This window comes from Megascapheus bottae, chromosome 20, assembly GCF_031878675.1.
Source record: "Megascapheus bottae isolate mThoBot1 chromosome 20, mThoBot2.hap1, whole genome shotgun sequence".
NCBI classification, from domain to species: domain Eukaryota; kingdom Metazoa; phylum Chordata; class Mammalia; order Rodentia; family Geomyidae; genus Megascapheus; species Megascapheus bottae.
The window spans coordinates 19,204,016-19,226,059 of record NC_143528.1 but is presented as its reverse complement, the minus strand read 5'-3'; the positions used below and the strand labels follow the sequence as shown (position 1 = coordinate 19,226,059).

Sequence of the window (22,044 nt, the reverse complement as noted above, 5' to 3'; positions counted from 1 at the left end):
TCTATTTTTTTAAGGTTAGCTACAGGTGCTTCATTTTTTTCTTTTGGTGGTGCCGTTTTGTTGTTCCAATTATTTGTGATTCATGTGGCCTTTTGCTGATGTCTGAACTTTTTAAGAAGTAAGCACTAATTTTAGACTTAATAGAAAAAGCAGTTAATTAATTACTTATAGATTCTAGGTGAGCAGTTTGATGGGGTCAGGATCTTTGCTGGAGTTCTTAGGCAGGCTGTCCTGGAACCAGGGTGAGTATGGGCCGGTCATTATCGTGGCTCCACAGGTGTTCACCAGGCATCAGGGCCCATTAGCTACACCCGATAATCATGTGCTTGGTGCTGGGGTCTGAAGTGGAGTTGGGTGTTTACATCCCACTCCTTCCTCTATGTGGAAGATGTCTCCCTGCTACATTGCCCAGGTTCCACAGCAGAGAGACGTGGGGAACGGGAGACTGTCCTTCCTGCACTCTGCAATGCATCTTTCCTTCTTTCTAGTCTACCAGGCACTGTTACCCCTCACCTGGGTTCTTTCGTTCTTCGTGGAGTATCTTGGTGCAGGTAAAGTTGTTTAAGTTGATGTTTCTTCAGAGGAACAAATGTCCGGAATTCTTATTCTTTCATCACTTCTCTCACTTCCTCCAAGGGTTAATAGATTGGATATGTGAACACAGATGTACTTGGAATATATTTACAGGACAAAAAGCTGAAACTGTTGATGACAGAAAGCCAAAGTCAATATTGAAGCCAAGCAAATATGGCCTGCAGAGCCATGTTAATACGGCTTGAAAACCTTTTGTTTTTACATGGCAGGAGAGGCTCTCCAGGCTCCAGAACCACAGAAGTATCTGGGCTTTCAGGTAGCAAATCTCTATTATTCTGATCACTCCAAAAGAAAGTGCCTTTAGAAAAAACTAGAAAGTTTACCTTATGGAGAATCTGTTAATTTATCTCATGATTTTCTGAATATTTAGAGATATTTTGGTAGAACTAATGTTCTCATAAGTGGAAATATCTAAATGCAAAATATTTGGAAGCCAAAGGTGATATTTCGCCGCTTTAAAATAAGAATTTTATGGGCTTGAATATTTTCAGAGGATTTATTTATGTCGAGATTTCCACATTTACGATGATTTTATTTGTGCTTAAATTGATAGGTTTTATAGCTGTTTAATCTGTCAATTACCTTTCTAAAATTAACAGCAAAGGAAATGGCTAATGAACAACAACACAATAGTAACAATTTTAATATGTATCTTGGAAGCATTATAAAATTGCAGTTTGTAGATATAAAATATACAGACCACCTACCCTAAAAGCCACTTCAGTTTCCATACTAGTCATCTTGTGCTTTGATTAGCAATATAGACACTTATAAGGAAATATGCATCTGTATCTGTTGAATTAAGGTCCATGTTAAATACTGTCTAAATTCAGCAGAGTTATATGTGTGTTTCTTTTTAGGATGTTTTCATTCAGCCAAGCTGTTCATTTTCTTTGTTTGTTTTCCTCAGTGTCCTGTGGTAAGTGTATTAACTATAACAGTTAAAGTTAATGGTGTGTGAGTGAGGAATCATTAAGTAAAAGTTAGCATCCTGGAGAAAGCTACCAGACACAAAGCCTTGGGAGAGGGAGGAAAGCTCCTGATGATTCAAGTGTTATTTTAATGTTTGGAGGAAAAGAACTACTCCCCAGCTAGATCACTACAAACACACATAATTGACCAAGAGAAGAGCTCAGAAATTAAAATCCCTTAAGGTGTGAGTTAATCAAAAATTTCTGTTTGGAGAGGACTCCCTATAAAGCAGATTTCAAAATGGGCAGTCATATATTGACTTTTATTTGCCAATACTTAAACAGATAAACTTTTCCTAAAAATTTAAAAGAATACTAAGCATTTTATAGTGCCAATAAAAGTATCTGACAGGTACCAGATATTTTACTTCAAGACACTAAAAAAAATTTAAACATGGTCTCTGGTTTAAATTTAACTATGTTTGACCAGCCCTTTGAGAGTCTACATGAATCCTTCTACACAAAGGACTTTGGTCTTATTTCTTTCTCTTTTTACTCTATAAATTTTCAGAGAATAAAAGTGATTTAGGACAATGACTTTCACTGAGTGGGATATTCTCTGGGCTACCATTGAGAATGGGTTCTGAGGTTAGGGTTAAGGTATGGTCAAATCACAAAGATTGTTGTGTGGATAAAATCAATTCCTCTGGGAAAGATTTACATTTCTAAAGAGATGTAATGCTAAAGAAAAAACTTTCATTTCCTTATCCCTAATCACAAGTGCTTTTCATTTGTCACCTCTTTTTTAGTGTTCTGTGCCGCAATCAGTAACACATATTAAACAATCATGAGTAGTCCAGGCTGGAAATGTTATGGACTATGCCATGTAATAGATTGTTTTGCATAAAACATTCCTGATTACAATAGGAAAATTAGAATGGTAAATACAGAAAAATGGAAAATTTTATTTGTATATATTTTCCCAAACACAAAAATAGCCATTATTGTTTTTTATCAGTTATTTTTCTACTGCACCTGTTTACACATTTTGTCAAAGCTATCAGTGATAAATATTTTAACTCACTGTCACCATTTCTAGCTGTCTTTGATGCAAATAAATATAGACTGTATTTTTGGTATTCTTTCCTTTTCATGATATTTCTTTGTGTACAGCCTTATACATATGGTCAATTATTTCTATAGCTTAAATTTTTGAAAGTCAAAACTAGTTGCAAAGTAGAGAGTATTTTTGAAGGTTTTATGGTGTACACAATGAAATTATCTTCCCGGGGATGGCTTTGTACAAAAGCATACAAGAGTGCTCAAATGTCCTACTCAGACTAACTAATAGGAATCTGCTATTTTGTGGCTTGGCATCCAGTCACTTTACCAGAAACAGAATCCAAACTTACTCCCGGAAAACTACCTCTGTGTAGTTTTGGTGTATGTGGTTCTGATGATTGGCTTCTGCGGCTGGCCATAGTGGTAGACATGATACTGTCCATCACCACACCAAAAATCAGTCCTGCATCCATCCTGCCTGCTACAAAAACTCAGAGCCGAAGTCTTGTAACAGGACTTTTGCTAGACGTGTAGAAAACAGGACACTTCGTTTTCTCATTTGAGTTGAACCATGAAAGAATACAAAGGCATAAGCTGTGATACTACCCTGCTGTTATGTATTCCCAATAGTAATACCATATGACAAAGCAACTCAATGCAGAAAAATTGTGTTCTGCCTCTCCCCATGGAGCATCAGATTAATGTTTTTGGCTTCTGAACCCCAAACTTCATCCATATTCAAGGTACTTTCTGTGACTTGGAAGAAAAAGCTCTGCTCTACCAACAGTGTTTATTTTTATTTTTTATTTTGGAGAGGGGAATTGTCCTTGAACACTTTTTGCTCAAGGATAGAGCTCTATCACTTGAGCCACAGCACCAGGTCTGGCTTTTTCTATGTATGTGGTACTGAGGAATTGAACCTGGATCTTCGTGCATGCCAGGCAGCATGCTTATCACCAGGCCAAACTCCTGGCCTGGTTATTTAATTTTTAATTGTCAGTCTTACAGATAAAATGATACCCTATTATTTTAACTTATATTCATTTGGGTTTCATGTACTTATCTGTTGCATTTCTCTGGAAAATTATTTTTTTCATATCCCTCATTAATTTACCATATTTTCCTTATTAATATTGATCATGCAGTTCTTCACAAGATCATACAACCTGCCTAGTATCCAAGAACATCATGGGGAAGCATGTGGAAAAACTGTGCAAATTATAATCCTTATGCAAGAACTTCTGCTAGGGGCCGGGAGTTTGGCCTAGTGGTTAAAGTGCTTGCCTAGCATGCATGAAGACCCGGGTTTGATTCCTCGGTACCACATACATAGAAAATAGCCGGAAGTGGTGCTGAGGCTCAAGTGGTAGAGCTCTAGCCTTGAGAAAGTCCAAGGACAGTGCTCAGGCCCTGAGCTCAAGCCCAGGACTGGCAAAAAAAAAAAAAAGAACTTCTGCTAAATTTACCCTATAATACAATACAAAGCTAACAGTGTCATCACCATCATCATCATCATCACCATGACTTCTAATCTCCCTCTCCTGGCTGGCAGGGACATCCACAGGCTGACACTGGTCATAGTTTGCACCTCTGTGCATAGACATGGGGGAAGGGTGACTGCTTGACAATTATGAAGCAGTCCCAAACACCAAGTAGTTAAAGATCAAGTCTTTTTATAGTTAGTATTGTCACTGGGCCAACCACTAAGTATGTTGTGTTTAAGTGAAACAGGCTTATACACTAGGGAACTTGTATTCCCAGGAGTTTCTACCTGTGCCCTTCCCAAATTCTAATCTTACCCAAGAGATCAGGAATCTTAGCCACAACACTAAAAGAAACAGAAGCTTGTGCTGAAAGGGGTGACATTGATCAAAATGCCCTGTTTTCACAAACCACTTGGTTGAATGACAATTCCTTTGTATAACTAGTTAATAAGAACATTTAAAAACAAAGAAAGGGGGCCAGGAGTTTAGCCTAGTGGTAGAGTGCTTGCCTGGTATGCACGAAGACCCAGGTTCTATTCCTCAGTACCACATACATAGAAAAAAGCCAGAAATGGTGCTGTGGCTCAAGTGGTACAGCTCTAGCCTTGAGAAAGCCCAAGAGCCCAAGGGCAGTGCCCAAGACCTGAGTTCAAGGCCCAGGACTGACTGGCAAAAAAAACACACAAAAAAAAAACAAAAAAGAGAAGCTGGTTTAGGTCATCAAAATAGAATTTGGATCAAGATCCTCAGGAAAAAAAATTAAGTCTTTAGTGCTTAATGAAACATGTATCATTCAAGCTGCACATTTCCTGAAATTTAATATGTAAATTAGATACCCTTTACATTAACGAGTGACTATCACACTAGCAATGTACATGGTTGTCATTGAACTGTCTCATGGCTAATGAACACAAGGCTGACTTAAACACATGTACTCACTAATCTGAAAAGCTTATTAAGTGGACTTTGCCCTGGGTCTTTCAAAGCAAATTCAAATTCATATATTAAAGCCAGTGAAGACAATTTTTTAACAATATGAAGATTGCAAAGTATTTCAGAATTGTAATTCCAAAAAGCAAACAGACCATTTTTTTTCGGTTTAGCATATGGATGTATTTGTTCAAGTTATCTAAGAAATGAGCTTGTGGAACAGTTAGCTTGTTTGAATTAAACTGGGATTAGGACCTCTAGGATATAGAGTGATATAATGAGTGATTGTTGTTCTTAAGGTACTATGTTATCTCTCATCTCTTTTGCTGTCCCTTGCTTATTTCATATTGTTACAGTATCTCACTTTGTTATCTGATATATTGGAAATATTTGTATTTGGTTATTTGAAATTGGATAGGGAAGGGGGGAAAACAAGATGAGAGGTGGGGGTTGGGGGGGAGGGGAATGGGGACCAAGACATGAGAAAGGGTATCAATGTATGTGAATTAATGCACCTTCTATCTGGCAAATATCATGTAACCCTTTTATTAATTACAATAAAAATATATGAAAAAAAAGAAAAAAAAAGAATTCATGCCTATTCATTTCATACCAATGTTGGAATGATTGTATTGTAGGATGCCTGACTCAACTATACAAAAACAGCTTCTTCAGAGGTGGAGACGTGATTGCCTTGTACAGCCCTGATGCCAATCACTGCCGGATGATGTGCACATTTCACCCCCGGTGTTTGCTCTTCAGCTTTCTCCCTTCCAGCTCAACCAAGGATCAAGAGAAAAGGTATAGGATATTCTTCAGTAATAAGTAACCTTTCACAGCAGTATGCGTTCTATGCACAATGCATATAGTTTTGTAGCATCTCACAGGATTGTTTATGCTGAATGCGTTGTTCAACATTGGCCAGACATCTCTCCAATTGGATGAAAGTCATCCTAGTACAAGTTGAGTTTGATTCCAAAGTATGTAGAAAAAATGAAATCAACCTTACAGTTGACTTTCCAGATGGAAGGGAGCCGTACTCTAGATAGAGATGAAGCAAGATGAACATAATATACAGAGCCTAACTTTATGACTAATTAAACTTTGTAAGTAAACTACTTCCTAAAAAAATTCATGTTGAAGCATCATTTCCTGAAAGTTAAGAAATATTAAAACAATCTTCAATATGGTTGACTTTAGATATATTTAAAAAAACAAAAACAAAAAACAAAAGCATGTCTTTTACCAGGTGCTGGTAGCTCATGTCTCCTTACTACTGGTAGCTCCTTACTACTTTGGAGGTTGAGATCTGAGGGTTGCATTTCAAAGCTGGTCCAAGAAAGCACACCTGTAAGACTCTTATCCCCAATTAGCTAAAAAAATTAATGTCAGAAATAGAACTGTGGCTCAAGTGATAATGTGCTAGTCTTTTTTTCATATATTTTTTATTGTAATTAATAGAAGGGTTACATGATATTTGCCAGATAGAAGGTGCATTAATTCCCACATATTGATACCCTTTCACATGTCTTGGTCCCCATTTCCCTCACCCCCCATCCCTCATCTTGTTTTCCCCCTTCCCTATCCAATTTCAAATAACCAAATACAAATATATGTGAAATGTCAGGTAACAACGTGAGATACTGTAACAATATGAGATAACCAAGGAACAGCAAAAGAGGTGAGAGATAACATAGTACCTTAAGGCCAACAATCATTCATTATATGGCTTATGTTTCTATATCCTAGAGATCCTCTCATTTAGCGTCATACTATATGGCCTTATGTATCAAGGTTTTGCTTTATTGCAGATCTCTGCTAGGAGAGCCCAAGGTTTCTACTAATTATGACAAATGAGGGAAACCATTGAGCCTATGTTCCTTTGAGTCTGGCTTACTTCACCTAATATGATTTTTTCTAAGTCTTTCCATTTTTTTTTTTTGCCAGTCCTGGGCTTGAGCTCAGGGCCTGAGCACTGTCCTTGGACTTTCTCAAGGCTAGAGCTCTACCACTGGAGCCTCAGCACCACTTCTGGCTTTTTTCTATGTATGTGGTACCAAGGAATCGAACCCGGGTCTTCGTGCATGCTAGGCAAGCACTTTAACCACTAGGCCAAACTCCCGGCCCTTCTTTCCATTTCTTAACAAATGGGGCAATGTCGTTCTTCTAGCACAAAAGCTCAGAGATAAGTGTTGAGGTCTCCAGGGCTTGAGTTTTGGACTCAAGACACACATGCACACACACACACACACACACACACACACACACACACACACACATACACACTGAATGTGTCTATAATGGAAAAACAATGCTGTGGTGAGGAGTTGCAGAAACTACTAGAATAGACTCTGAGAATGCTTCTCCCACAAGTCTGCCAAAATTGCTGTCCTATTCTTTTTAATGTATGGGAAACACCAGGAGTGTTCCAGATGCAGGTGCATTATTCTACTTCCTAAATGGCTTTTTGTTTACAAAACAGGTTTGGGTGCTTCTTGAAAGACAGTGTGACAGGAACCCTGCCAAGAATGCATCGAACAAATGCAATCTCTGGATATTCCTTAAAACAATGTGAACATCAAATAAGTGGTAAGGTGTAGATTTCTTAGCTATATCTGAGTTCCGAATGGACTATCGTAGAATCCAATGCTGGATTGCCATGGACTTTTAGAATGGAACAGCAAGAAAGATAACAACTGATAGAGACAGGGGAGGTGGCTAACATCTGTAACCCTGCACTATTATTCTCTTTGCCTTGTGAGATTCAGGGCCTGGGCACTGTTCTTGGGCTTTCTCAAGACTCTACCACTTGAGCACCATTCCCGGCCTTTTGTGTGTATGTGGTGCTAAGGAATCAAACCTGGGTCTTCGTGTATGCTAGGCAAGAACTCTACCACTAGGCCAAATTCCAGGCCACTGCCTCCTGAGATTCTTGTTAGTTATGAAACTAGAACAAATTTCTAAGATTTGCAAAAATGAATTCTTGTGTCAATGATAGTCTCTGCTTGACTTGATTCCAGAAAAGACACTTCAAGGAAACTCAGAGAACGTCTTTCCTTCAAGTTCACTTGAGGGTAATGAGTAATTCTCAGTCAGCAGTGCTTTGTCCTCTATCTCCCAGAGAATATTTAGCAGTGTTTGGGGACATTTTGGGTTGTCACAGAGAGTGATGATACTACACGAAGTAGTCAACTGAGACCAAGGAAGTTACTAAACATTCCAAAAGGCACAGAACAGTTCTCATAATACAGAATTTCCCCATCCAAAATGTTAGAAGTGCCATTGATAAGGCTTTGGGAAAGCTTTTTGGGTATCTGCCCATCTGAAAGTCTGGGTTCTTTGAATTGTGCTGCGATTATACTTGTTAGGAAGAAAAAAAAGATGCGAGAGCTAGAATGACACCTGTTTCTAATGATGGTACAGGAAATGTTTCTACACTATCCTAAAAACTAATGCCAATTGACTATTTCTCTAACATGACTCGGATTGATCAGAAAATAAAAAAGGTTACCAAGATTCTCTTACTGGCTTACTATTGTATCTTTATTATCTACAGTTCATTTGTAAGTTAAAATTCCTGATATTTTCAAATTTGTCTCTCCAATAACACACAATCAGTACACACAAATTTTAAACCTACAGTTTGAGTTTTAAATAGTTAATAATAAAAGGTAGCAGTGAGTGAGTTGTAATATGGAAGCATGACCAATATAATAAGCTAGTTAATCTGAGGTGAAATACAGTAAGAAATAAAAATAAATAAAAAATAATTAAAAATTAATGAAAATAGTACATCAATAAAATCAAATTTATAAGTGAATACAATTTTGGTAGGTGTTTTCAATGAAGTGTTATATCTCGTTATCCTCTTTTACAGCAAAATTGAAAGGAAAAAGATGTGCCATTTCAAATAGGGCTAGCTAAGGTTAATTTATCCCGAAATTTAGTTTTAATCACTAAACTTGACTTGAAAGTTTGTTTCTAACTCTAAGTACCTTGGACTAAAATAAAATAAAAATCCCAGGAAGAACATAAAGTTTCCAAATACACTATGATTTTTTTTTTTTGCCAGTCCTGGGCTTGGGCTCAGGGCCTGTGCACTGTACTTGTGTTTTCTCAAGGCTATATCTTTACCACTTGAGCCATAGCATCACTTCTGGCTTTTTCTATGTATGTGGTATCAAGGAATTGAACCTGGGTCTTCGTGCATGCTAGGCAAGCACTCTACCATTAGGCTAAATTCCTGGCCCCTCACAATGAATTATACTCAAAAACATGTATAAGTAGGTGAATTTTTTTTCAGAAAATGTAAAAGAAAAAGTTTTGCTGTAAATATTCTTCCTAGATCTTAGCCCATTCTCTTTTCAAAATTTTTTCATATTTTTCTATTTTTATTAGCATATATTAGTGGTATAGGAGGATTTTAGTGTGATAGTTCCATACACTCATGCACTGTCCCTCTACTAGAACTTTCTCATCCTTTCCTTCTTCTTAAGATCATGTCAAAAGATTTCATTGTATTATTTTCTTCTTTAAAAAATATTGTAAAGGTGATGTTCAAAGAGATTACAGTTATGTAATTCAGGTTATGAATATATTTTTTGAAGTGTCACCCCTCCCTCACATTCTCCCAGTTTGTTTTCTCTCCCAATTGCCCTTTCCATGAATTGTATAATTCCTAATGTCTAGTGAATACCACTGCAACAGTAGTCCATTTCCTTTCTTCTCTGCAGCACATTTGAAGGAAGTTCCCATTTCTATAATCCCTGTGTTCCTGAGTCATCTGGAGATGACTCACTCAACCCTTTTAAATAAAAAGGTGATTTAGTAGAATTTCCCAAACTTATAAAACCAGAAATGGTTTAATTACATGTAGATGAGTGCTTGGACATGTAATGGCAAGGCTCATAGATGCAATTCTTAATAACCTGTGAGTAGTTGAAAGTAAAAAAGTAAGGACCTTGTAACCTTGTCACTTCATCCAGTGACAAGATCCAAGTTTAACAAAATGATCGCATAACACTCAGGATGAATATCCTGATTATTTTAGACTTGTATAAACATCCCCACCTCCCACCAATATTTCAGACACAAAGTTTGACCTGTATTGTAGTATACTCTTTAAAGTTAGGAAGTAGAACAATTCCTTTTTAATTCTAGAATGGTAGGATGGTAGGGTGTGTGTGTGTGTGTGTGTGTGTGTGTGTGTGTGTGTGTGTGTTATTTCAAGCAGAATTTGATCATTTAGGATCATAATAAAAACATTAAGTCCCCTAGTTAATACAGCAGTACGCCCCAAGTGGGATACCTTGTCTTATTGATATTGATGATCTGCCTCTAGAAAGAAATGTGACTAAATGTGCTCTACATATTTCATTTATGCAGCTTGCCACCGGGACCTTTATGAAAAAATTGATATGAGAGGGTCTAATTTCAATGTATCTAAAGTCACAAGTGTTGCAGAATGCCAAAACCTGTGCACCAATAATATTCACTGCCATTTTTTTACATATGCCACGGAAACATTTCCCAGTGTAAAGTATCGGTGAGTGAAACACGATGTTTGTTCTATGCTATGCTTATTTGGGCTTCATTTTTTTCGAACTTGTCTCCCTCTCCAGTTAACACCGAACAAAGACTGAGTCCTAGTCACTTCATTTACTCAATGTTAGTGCATGCATTCTTTTTCCGGAAGAGATTAGATTCTACTGGACCCTCAGGCTCTATTCAGGAGGGATCGTTTGAAGTGGTGCCTTCCAGTCCTGGTTCTGGTGGTTAACGCCAGTCATCCCAGCTACTCAAAACTAAGGAGTGAGGCGCACAGGCAGGAGAGTCCACGAGACTCTCATCTTCGACTAACTGCCAAAGAGCTGAAAACGAAACAGTGACTCAAGTGGTAGGGTACGAGAATTGAATGAGAAACCTAAAGGATAGTGCCCAGGCCCTGAATTCAAGCCTCCATACTGGCACACACAAACTAAAATATCTTCTGCTCTACTCCATTCTTTTCTTTCTTTCTTTCTTTTTTTTTTTTTTTACCAGTCCTGGCTTGAGTTTGGACTTTTTCAAGGCTAGAGCTCTACCACTTGAGCCTCAGCACCACTTCTGGCTTTTTTTCTACGTATGTGGTACTGAAGAATTGAACCCGGGTTTTCATGCATGCTAGGCAAGCATTCTACCACTAGGCCAAACTCCCAGTCTACTCCATTCTTACCCTAACCCTCCCTCTGTAGGGGAATGGAGGAAACTGTTTACAAGTTCATGATTCCTCTAACCTACATACTATAAGGCTCTTGTTCATTTTGCCATTTTAAACTGTCACAGCCAAAAATTACCTGGAGAGTTGCACACGTCTTAGTAAATAGGAAGCAAAGTAATCTTTTCTCTTCACATTCAGGAACAGCTGCTTGTTAAAACACAGCCCAAGTGGTACACCTACGAGTATAAAGGTACTGGATGCTGTGACGTCTGGATTCTCCCTGAAGCTCTGCGCACTTTCAGAAATCGGTAAGTGCATGACTAGTGCTTCACTATGTGAGTTCAGCAGGCAGTGCAAGCATTCTCCTGGGGAATGTGCTCATCTCTGACACCTGTGCATACACTGGTGTGAGAAGTGAACAAGTGAAGGACTTTGAAATAGGAATTACCCTCCACCTAACCCAGTGTGACAAATCCAGCCACAGATTTCTTAGAAGAGGGAGAGGGAGAGGGAGAAGAAGACAGAAGTGTCCGTGTTAGAGATTTGAAAACATTATGCTATTGAAGGCAGAGGAAGCATCCCTAAGTAAAAGATTTAAGCAAATGATGACCTCTGGAAGATGAAAATAGCAAGGAAACACATTTCCATAGAGCAGCCCAAAGCACCAAAACCCTTTTCCATCTTGATGGCAGCCCATTAAGACCCATTTTGGACTTCTGATGTCTAGGACTTTAAGATAATACATTTATGTTGTTTAAAGCCTCTACATTTATAAGAATACCCTTCTAACAGTAGCAACAGGGCACTCATGCAGTGAGTTTGTAGAGAAAATGACTAAGGTCACTTCTTGTTGGCGTCCACATCTAGTGAAATGATTCTCCCATTATGAATCAATAGAATGCTGTTGTTTTCAACACATAAGTGATTTCAAGTAGAATATCTAGACAGAATATGCCATGAAAACCATGTCTACACAGTATTGTGTGCTAGCTCTGTGCCAAGCTCTGCCTGCATTGGTTTCTGCTTTAGGACCTCTGTGAGGAAGATTGGGAAGTCACAAACAGCCATATATCTTTCCCTATTTGACTTTTCTTCCTTCCAACACATCCTTTCTATGCTGTAGGCCACATTGGTTGTAATTTCGGAGGATCTGCATTTATTTGATTTTTGGTTTATATACATATATATAGTAATTATTATCTCTAAAGAGATATACAAAGGAGTTGCCACTTAACAAAACAGTTGATGAATATAATATATGTTGATCAATGCTGCACTTTCTAATGTTTTCACCCGTCTCTCCTTTATCCACTCCTTCTCTTACTCTTCTTTATTTTGTAGGATATACATTGGATGTATTTGATTTGGGGGAAGGGGTCATGGGGCTTGACCTCAGGGCCTGGTTGCTGTCTCTGAGCTTTTGTACTCAAGGCTAGTACTTTACCACTTAGATCCACATTTCCACCTCCAGTTTTCTGGTAATTTATAAGAGTCTCACAGACTTTCTTTCCCCAGGCTGGCTTCAAATTTTGACCTTCAACTTTCAGCTTCCCAAGTAGCGAATATTATAAGCATGAGTCACCAGCACCTGGCTGATATATTTAATTTTTGTTGTTGTTGTTGATAGTAGGACTTGAACTCTGGGCCTGGGCGCTGTCCCTGAGCTCTTCAGTTCAAGGCTACCACCTTGAGCCAAGACCCACATCCCATTTTCTAGAGGTTAATTGGAGATAAGAGTCTCAGGGCCTTTTGTGCCTGGGCTGGCTTTGAACCTTGATCCTCAGATCTCAGCCTCATGAGTAGTTAGGATTACAGGTGTGACCCACTGCACCTGGCCCAGCTTATTTTTCAATTCAAATAGTTGATACTTAATTTCAGAGACTGCTCACATGATATTATCATGGAAGATAGCTTCTTTCTGTGTTCACTTTATCTGTCTCTTTTTTCCCCAATCTAGTCTTAAGGAGACACATGGCATTTCTGTCGTCCTCCAGGGATTTCTGTTGATCTTGTTTTATTAAAAAGACTTTCATAACATCTGAGAACATAGAACATAAACCCCTTATAACACTGTTCCTGAGGACAATTCAGGATGAGGGGAGTTGGAATAAAACACAAATACACACTGTGTGACTTAAATGTTTTGCTTGGGTGGAAAGAGGATCTGGGAGTAAAGGTTCTTATTCAGTTTCTTGAATGACGTGGACTTTCTCTCTTATCAGCATTGAACAGTCTTGTCCATCCCCAAAGGGCACAGAGGTCTGCTGAGATTGTAACAGACAGTGTTCCCCTTAGCACGTTTAGTTCTGTAAGTTCATAGAGCATCAGAATTTCCTTTCCTGGTGATGATAAAATCCAAGCCAAAGGCCCCATCTGAAGGATGGTCTTCCTCTGTGAGTAAAACAGGCTGCCAGATGGACCTGTTCCAGCATCAAGCTTTTTCAGACATGGATGTGGCCAGAGTGGTCACCCCGGATGCTTTTGTGTGTCGAACCATCTGCACGTATCACCCTAACTGCCTCTTCTTCACGTTCTATACGGGTGCATGGAAAGTGGAGTCACAAAGGTGAGTGGGAGTCTGCTCTGCTGTCCTCTTTGCAAGCTTATGTCCTCATCTGAGCTCTGAAAGGTTTTATTTCTGTTCTCTCAAACCTTTGAAGCTGTAGTTTAAGGATGTAATTTTCTGTCAGATTCAAGTTAGTGGATAGGCTACACACTGTTATGTATATCTGGTCTTACATAAAACACAGCACGGTGAATCTATGAGAATCACCCTGGGAGAAGAGGAATTTGACACCCCTTTTTCCTGGTATTTATGGGTTGGATTGGATCAAGTGAAAGCTACTCACCACAGTATATCCTTTCAGCTTGTTTTGCCTAGAAACTGGAGCCCTGTTTGTACTGATGTAAGTTCTTACCTGACCTCTTTAACCTTAGGTAATTTACCCTTTTAAACACACACACACACACACACACACACACACACACACACACACACACACACACACACACACACACACACACAGAGGACCAACAGAGAGCATACATTTATATAGGAACAGTAAAAACCCCAATATTTCATCTTTTGATTTTTTTCAATTAGACTATGGAACACTACTGACATTTAGAAAATAGAACTCTACCATTATCTTCTAGTTTTCTACCATTATCTATTAGTTTTCACCAGAAGGGTCTGTGCCTCGATTTACAAGTATACACTATAATTTATTAGAATCCTATAGACTAGATTACTTTGATGTGGTTTTTAATAGAACAAAATATGCAGAATTGCTTTTTAAAAAATGTAGACTACTGTAGCATTTTGTATTAATGTAGTTTTTTTGTCTCTCATTCTTTCTTTAAATATTTTTATAGAAATGTATGTTACCTTAAGACTTCTGAAAGTGGAACCCCAAGTCCCTTTACTCAAGAAAACACCATATCTGGACACAGCCTGGCTACCTGCAGGAAGACATTGCCTGGTAAGAAGAGTCAGTGACTGACCAATATGAAGATTTTTTTTCCTACATGATAGTGATCAAATAATTTTCAGGGAACTACAAATGTGTGATCGTGTAGTTTATTGCTTTGTCATTGCGGTTGTTTTATAATGTTTTCTGTTGTTCCTTGACACAGAGCCCTGTCATTCCAAAATCTACTCCGGGGTTGACTTTGGAGGAGATGAGTTGAATGTGACTTTTGAGGAAAAGGTGACTGCTTGCCAGGACACTTGCACTAAGATAATCCGCTGTCAGTTTTTCACTTTCTCATCCCTCCCGGAAGACTGCAAGGGAGAGAAGTAAGGGGAAATAAGTTTGGTGACTGGCAAGGTATTTCCTACCATTTCCTTCTCTGGAAATTTAGTCTTTGTCCGGTTCCTTTGATGCAGGTGTAAATGTTCTCTAAGGTTATCACCGAATGGCTCCCCAACTAACATCACATCTGGAGCCCAACGGAGCTCGGGCTATTCTCTGAGACTGTGCAAAACGGGGGACGGCTCTGGTGGGTCTTGGAAGCCCCTTATCCAGGAATGGCTGGGTTGCTGTGATGGGCGGCTTTGTCTTAAGGACAGCATTGTGTATCTGGTTTTCCTTGACTCTGATTTCTTCCCATTCTGACTCTAAGTTGCAAACTCTCTCCTTTTAGTCTGCACAACAAAAACAAATGTACGCATTGTGGGGGGAACGAATTCTTCTTTGGGAGAGTGGCCCTGGCAGGTGAGCCTGCAAGTCAAGATGACATCTCGGAGCCACGTGTGCGGTGGGTCCATCATTTCAGATCAGTGGATCCTGACTGCAGCCCACTGCTTTGATTTGTAAGTTTTATAGGGGTATCTTGTCTATTTGTCTTGAGAAATCCATAGTCAGTTTCTCCGGTATCAGATGACTTTATTAACAGAAAAATGATTCACTTCTATAGAAATGTTTTATTTAGAGCTATTATTTTATTTTTTTTATTGCAATGGGACTTGAACTCAAGGCACTGGTTGCTTTGCAAGGCACTTATAAGTGCTCTACAACTTGAGCCACACCTCAGCTCTTTATGCTTTTGTTTTCTTGTGTGTGTGTGTGGGGGGGGGGTCTCACTGGCACCTAGAACCAGCCTTGGACTGCAATCCTTCCATCCCACATAGGTCTAAATTTATTTTTTAAGCAATATATAAGAATATAAAAATTGCATATAATTATGGAGATCTATGTGATATTTTGATATGTACTTATGTGTGTGTGTGTGTGTGTGTGTGTGTGTGTGTGTGTGTGTGTGTGTGCGTGTGTATCCCAGAATAAAAATTCTCATGGGCACTCCCCAGATGCTGACGCTAGAGCTCTACCACTTGAACCACAGCTGTACTTCTACCTCTTTTGGAGTCTTCTAGCCTTTTCTGACTTTGAACTGTGGTTCTCAGATCTCAGTCTTCTGAGTAGCTAGGATTTCTGGCATGAGCCACTGGTGCCTGGCTGTTGTATAAATATTTAAGTCAGAGAAAATCTATTTATATCCTAAAACATTTATTTTTTTCTTCATGCAAAGACCATAGAAATATTCTTGCCTATCTTCTAGCAGAGATTTACAATAGAACAAAATCTAGAGACATTAGGCCAAATAGTATGACACTAAATGTAAGGACCTCCAGGAGAAGGAAACAAAAGCCATATAATGAGTGACTGTTGTTCTTAATGTACTATGTTATCTCTCATCTCTTTTGCCATCCCTTGGTTATCTCACATTGTTATAATTTTTTCACCTTGTTATCTGATATATTTTATATGTGTTTAATTGGTTATTTGAAATTGGATAGGGAAGGGGAAATCAAGATAAGTGGGGTGAAGGTGGGAGGGAAATGTGGACCATGTCATAAGAAAGGGTATCAATGTTTTTGAAGTTATGCACTTTCTATCTGATGAATATAATGTAACCCTTGTATTCATCACAATAAAAAATTATTTAAAAAAGAAATATTCTTGCCCAGAATTTTGAAAATAAAGTATATCATCATGCAATTCTTACTACTATCTAGCTGTTAGTTAATACTCGCTGTGCAACCTGTCCCTCTCATTGCTGCTTCTTGATTCTCTTCCGATCCTGGTAAGCATCAGTGAGCTCTCAATTTCTATGAGATACAAATTTCAAAAATCCACACAGACATCAGTTCTTCGAGTAATTGACTTTTGTCCCTTGCTACTGTCATTCAGCATGATAACCTTTAGTTCTTTCCAAATGATCACTGATGACACTTTATCCTTTACTGTGGCTAAATTGTGTTCCATTATGTGTACCATATTGGGTTTATTCATTGACCAGTTGTTGAATATTTGGATTCCCCCCATATTTTAAGCAATGGTAGATAAAACACAAGTCTTTTGTCTTCCCATCCTTGCCAGCCCTTCTTATTTTTGTAGCAGCCATTCTTAGTGGAGCGAGTGGATATGATTTGCATTTTCCCAATATAGTGATGTCTAAGACATTTGAAGGAGAGAGCATTTTCAAAAAATTTAACAACATGTAGGGCATTGACCAATTCAATCCATCAAAAAAACAGTGTGTGACCAATTTGTACTAAATAGAAATGATCTCTATTTTATTGGATGGGTAGAATAATAAGTCAGAATTTTGAAGTGTAAAACACAGATACTTTGTAGTTGGTGAGTCTCAGCTCCACCAGTTAATAGAAGGGTGGTTTGGGGCAATCTTCACAAATCCTTTTGGAATTTAAATTTAATTTTCTTTCCTGTTCTGGGGCTTCAATTCTGGGCCTTGATGCTGACCCTGTGATTTTGTGTTTAAGGCCAGAGCCACAGCTCCACTTCTGGCTTTTTGTAGTTAAGTGGAGATAAACTTCTCATGGACTTTTCTGTCCAGGTTGACTTCAAACCACGATCCTCCCATCTCCGCCTTTTGAGTAGGTAGGATTATAGACGTGAGCCAATGGCATTTGGCTAAATTAAAAAAAAATAATAGTATCTAATTTATGATGTTCTTAGAAGAACACACTTGAATATTTCACAATTGCTCAGAAAATACAAGTTAACATATATTGCATCCATAGAAATGGGCTAAACTTATGAATCAGCCAAAGAGATGCTGAAATGCACTAGGGATCTCTAAACGTAAATACAAATAAAAGCATTTTTATGAAGTGAAAATTTCCCTTTCTCCTGCCCTAAAGAGTAGGGCCTGGGAGATGTGAATTAGAATCTATACACTGCCACAACTGCATAGCAGTCAGTGGCTTGACAGGCAGACAGCATGTCCCCGTACCTACCCCTTGGTTTGTGTGGGGGGCTGGGGGGTGATATGTGAAAGAAAGAAGATAATTGACCCAGAAAAGAAAGCTCTGAGTTCGAAACTAGCTTCTGTTTTTGTAAGTTACACCAAGATTGAGATTTAGCACTTTCATTTTTGAAGGCTTGATGCTGTTTTTGTTGTTTTGCCAGCCCTGGGCTTTGAAGTCAGGGCTGGGCCCTGTCCCTGGGCTTTCTCAAGGCTATAGTTCTACCACTTGAGCCACAGCACCATTTCTGGCTTTTTCTATGTACATGGTACTGAGGAATTTTCAGAGATTCAGTACTGGTACATGGCTGATCACAGTTTACAGAAGAGAAAATGAGTCATATGTGGAATGTTCTTCCTTAGTCTTTTTATTTAAAATTAATTAATCAATTGACTAATTATTGTTCCTTAATCTTCCTTAGAGGAAATGAAAGGAAAATGGAACAAAAGACAAGCCCAGATCTCATCAGGCATTTGCGTTTCTCTCCTAGGATTTCCCACATGGATGTTTGGCATATTTATGGTGGTCTTATAAATCTGTCTGAAATTACAAAAGAAACTCCTTCCTCACAAATTAAAGAGCTCATTATTCACGAGAACTATCAAGTCTCGGAAAGTGGTCATGACATTGCCTTAATCAAACTTCAAGCTCCTTTGAATAATACTGGTATGCAATATATTTAAGGAAACACTTTACAGGTGAATGGTACTTGATTACGTTAAGCCTTCCGCTTGAATGGGAGGCAGAATTTGCAGAGGTTGTTCCTGTTGAGTGGAAGTTAAGGACTACAAAAGAAATGACATTCCTGTGACATAAAAATTCTTCTACTCAAAGAACAAGAAAGGGTCAGTAGTTTTTCCAGAGAGGGACAAAGATGCATGCAGTAGGGTGAGTCAGGTTAGTGTGTCAGGCCTGTAATCCTGCCAATCTCGGGAGGCTGAGATCTAAGCAGTGTGGCTCAAAGTCAGGCCAGGCAGGAAAGTCTGGGAGGTGCCTATCTCCAATTTACCAGCAAAAGAAGTGCAAAGTGGAGGTGAGTGGCTCAAGTGGTAAAGAACTAGCCTTGAGGGGAAAAAAGAAAAAAAAGCTAAGTGACAGCATCCAGATCCTTAGTTCAAGCCTAGTACTGGCACCGAGAAAAAAATAATAAGAGTAGGCCAAGTTAACATCTATGCCATCTGAGAACATTGGCCTTCTTTTGGTAGAGTGACCAGAATTGTTGCTTGGACTTAGGAACACTGGAATAATGAGAGCGTCAGGGACAGAGAAGGGTATATTGGTATTGTTTTGGTGAACTGTTACCCCAGAGAAACTCAATGTGTGCTCACACAACCCAGTTGAGAAGGCCCCTTAGCAATTGTGACCACACACAACTTATCTTCTTGCTTGCTCCTCGAATATCCTCACCTCCAAAATGGAGGAGATTATTTCTTCCCTCGATTTGTTATCATAGGTAAGATCATAAGTAAAGATACTTCATGGGACATTTCTGCTGTGCTGAACTGAGCCATAATACACATTAAAAAAAACCAGCAAGACCTTAGAAAGGCTTTGATAGTAAACTTAGGTTCTGAATTTTGGTTTAATCCAGGAAATGTCAATAATATTTTATGTCACGTGTACATATCTCTGAGGGGAGAAATTTTCTTGAATCACCAATTCAGCAGTGGAGTAGAGAGCAGAAGGGTCATTCTTGGTGTGAGTGTAAAAAGAACATTTAGGAACAGTTAAGGGTGTGTTTTCAAAGTCAATGTCTTTAATTTTACTTAACCCAGTTTTAATTTTTAAATTATCTTTCAGAATTCCAAAAGCCAATATGTTTGCCATCCAAAGCAGATACAAATACAATTTATACTAACTGCTGGGTGACAGGATGGGGTTACACTAAGGAGAAAGGTATAGCTTTTTATTTTCTCTTCCAACATGTTAAATCAGCTCCCATCTAAATTTATACTCAAGTTTATGATTTTCTTTTTTGTTAATGCTGATGTTTCAACTCAGGTCCTCACACTTTTGAGTGAGGTACTCTACTACCTAAGCCATATCCCAGCTGCTTCACACGTTGCTCTTTTTTTTTTCCCAATAGAGTCCTATGTCTCAGTCTTTATCTGCATATGTGAGAAAGATTCATTGGCTGTTCACATATATACATGTAGATCATGCATATACATATATACATGACCATATATGCACATACATATATACCTGCATGCATGCATATATATACATACATATATAAATGTACACATACATATATGTATGAATGACCCTACTGGGGAGTTGTATTGCATGATTTGCTCTAAGATTCTTGTTTTATTACTAGATTTATTGTATTTCTTCCCTTCTTTATTGTATTTCTGACCTTCTTTATTGGTTACTTCATAGATGAAATCCAAAATACTCTACAAAAGGCAAATATTCCTTTGGTAACAAATGAAGAATGCCAGAAAAGATATAGAGATTATATCATCACCAAACAGATGGTCTGTGCTGGCTACAAAGAAGGGGGAAAAGATGCTTGCAAGGTAATCCATTTGATTATGAAAGAATAAAAATACTTTGCTAGAGACATTTCATGTCAAAAATACTTCCAGTCTGGCCAGGTACGGTGGCTCACACCTGCAATCCTAGCTACTCAAGAGGCTGAGATCTGAGGATCAAGGTTCAAAGATCACCTGGGAACAAAAGAACCTCAGACTCTTATCTACAATTAACCTCTAGAAAAACGGGAAGTGGGGCTTGGCTCAAAGGTAGGGTGGTATTCTTTAGCTGTAGGGACAGGGCAGCGTCCAGGCCAAGTTCAAGCCCCATGATCCCTCCCCCTACACACAAAATATTTCCCAGTAATGTATTTCATTAAGTTAAAAAATTCAGACAGAATTGATATGTTGGTTTTATACACAACATCTAACATATATATTGTCGTCATGCATTGTTCATGATATCTATATCACAGTCTGTACAAGTGAATGCCATAATTCAGAATAACAATATATGGATAATAAATTTATATGTAAATATGAATTTATATTTATTAGTAAATAATGAATGTATTAATAGATATAACATTTATATTTATATTATGCTAAAACATGGGAACACGTAATTTCTTTGACTCAAGGAAGTCAAAATTTCTTAGCTGCTTTTACTCATGGATGGCAGCTGGAATACACTGAAAATGCAACCATACTCATTTTTTTCACAATTGGTGGGCATGATTGATGGGCGTGGGAGGTGCCCACAGAGCATGCGTGTGTGCTGTGTGCGGTGTGTGAGGTGTTCTTTGACCCCTGATATTGTTTTTTTACACCCTCTGTGACACAGGGAGATTCCGGTGGCCCTTTAGTTTGTAAACACAATGGAGTGTGGCAGTTGGTAGGTATCACCAGTTGGGGTGAGGGCTGTGCCCGCAAGGAACAACCAGGTGTCTATACCAAAGTTTCGGAGTATATTGACTGGATTTTGGAAAAGACCCAGAATGGTAATGGAGACGTTTCGATGACATCACCAGCATGAAGGGTTGAGGAAGAGCTCCGGGTACAATACTCACTTTACAGTAAGGTTCAAGTCCTACTGTGAGTCTTGAAATCCTTGCCTACAAGTGCAATGGTATCTTCCTCACCTGTCACTAATCAGAAGAATACAACGGATACACAGCTGCTGGGGAGACTCTCTCACAGCACTCTGACCAATACATGCTTTGAACATTTAGTAACAGGAGCTCCGAGATGACTGAAGAGGTTCATTTTTTTAAATAAAATAAATCGTTTAATGAGTGTGCGTAGATAATGCCTCCTTGTAGCTATGAAACAAAACAGAAAATAAGTCCTTTGAGATTCTCACCCAGTGACTGGGATCTTCACCTCTTACTGCTCCTCTCAGAGGCCACTTCTCTGAGCCTCAGACTTAATGAATTATTTTGAATTATTCCTCTAACCCAAGGGCTACTGCAATGAGGGAGATGATTAGGGAAGCCTGAGTTTCATCTACCCAGGGGAATGAGAACTGTGTAAGAGTCTACTTTGCCATGAAAAGAGGAGTAATCTGCATGTGGGAAAACAAGACACTATTGTATGTCAGTCTCTTTTTACT

At 38.6% G+C, this 22,044-nt stretch overlaps 1 protein-coding gene across 1 annotated transcript; it reads left to right on the top strand.

Moving 5' to 3' along the window:
* Positions 1 to 425: 425 nt before the first annotated feature.
* Positions 426 to 21,732, top strand: Klkb1 (kallikrein B1). The gene is made up of 15 exons (XM_090354059.1): positions 426 to 850; positions 1,455 to 1,513; positions 5,620 to 5,782; positions 7,464 to 7,570; positions 10,367 to 10,526; positions 11,379 to 11,488; positions 13,587 to 13,746; positions 14,556 to 14,662; positions 14,817 to 14,979; positions 15,070 to 15,182; positions 15,327 to 15,495; positions 18,443 to 18,618; positions 19,753 to 19,848; positions 20,338 to 20,477; positions 21,277 to 21,732. Exons 2-15 carry the CDS (start codon positions 1,456 to 1,458, stop codon positions 21,466 to 21,468), a joined length of 1,914 nt encoding a protein of 637 aa, XP_090210185.1. The 5' UTR covers positions 426 to 850; position 1,455; the 3' UTR covers positions 21,469 to 21,732.
* Positions 21,733 to 22,044: the final 312 nt, after the last annotated feature.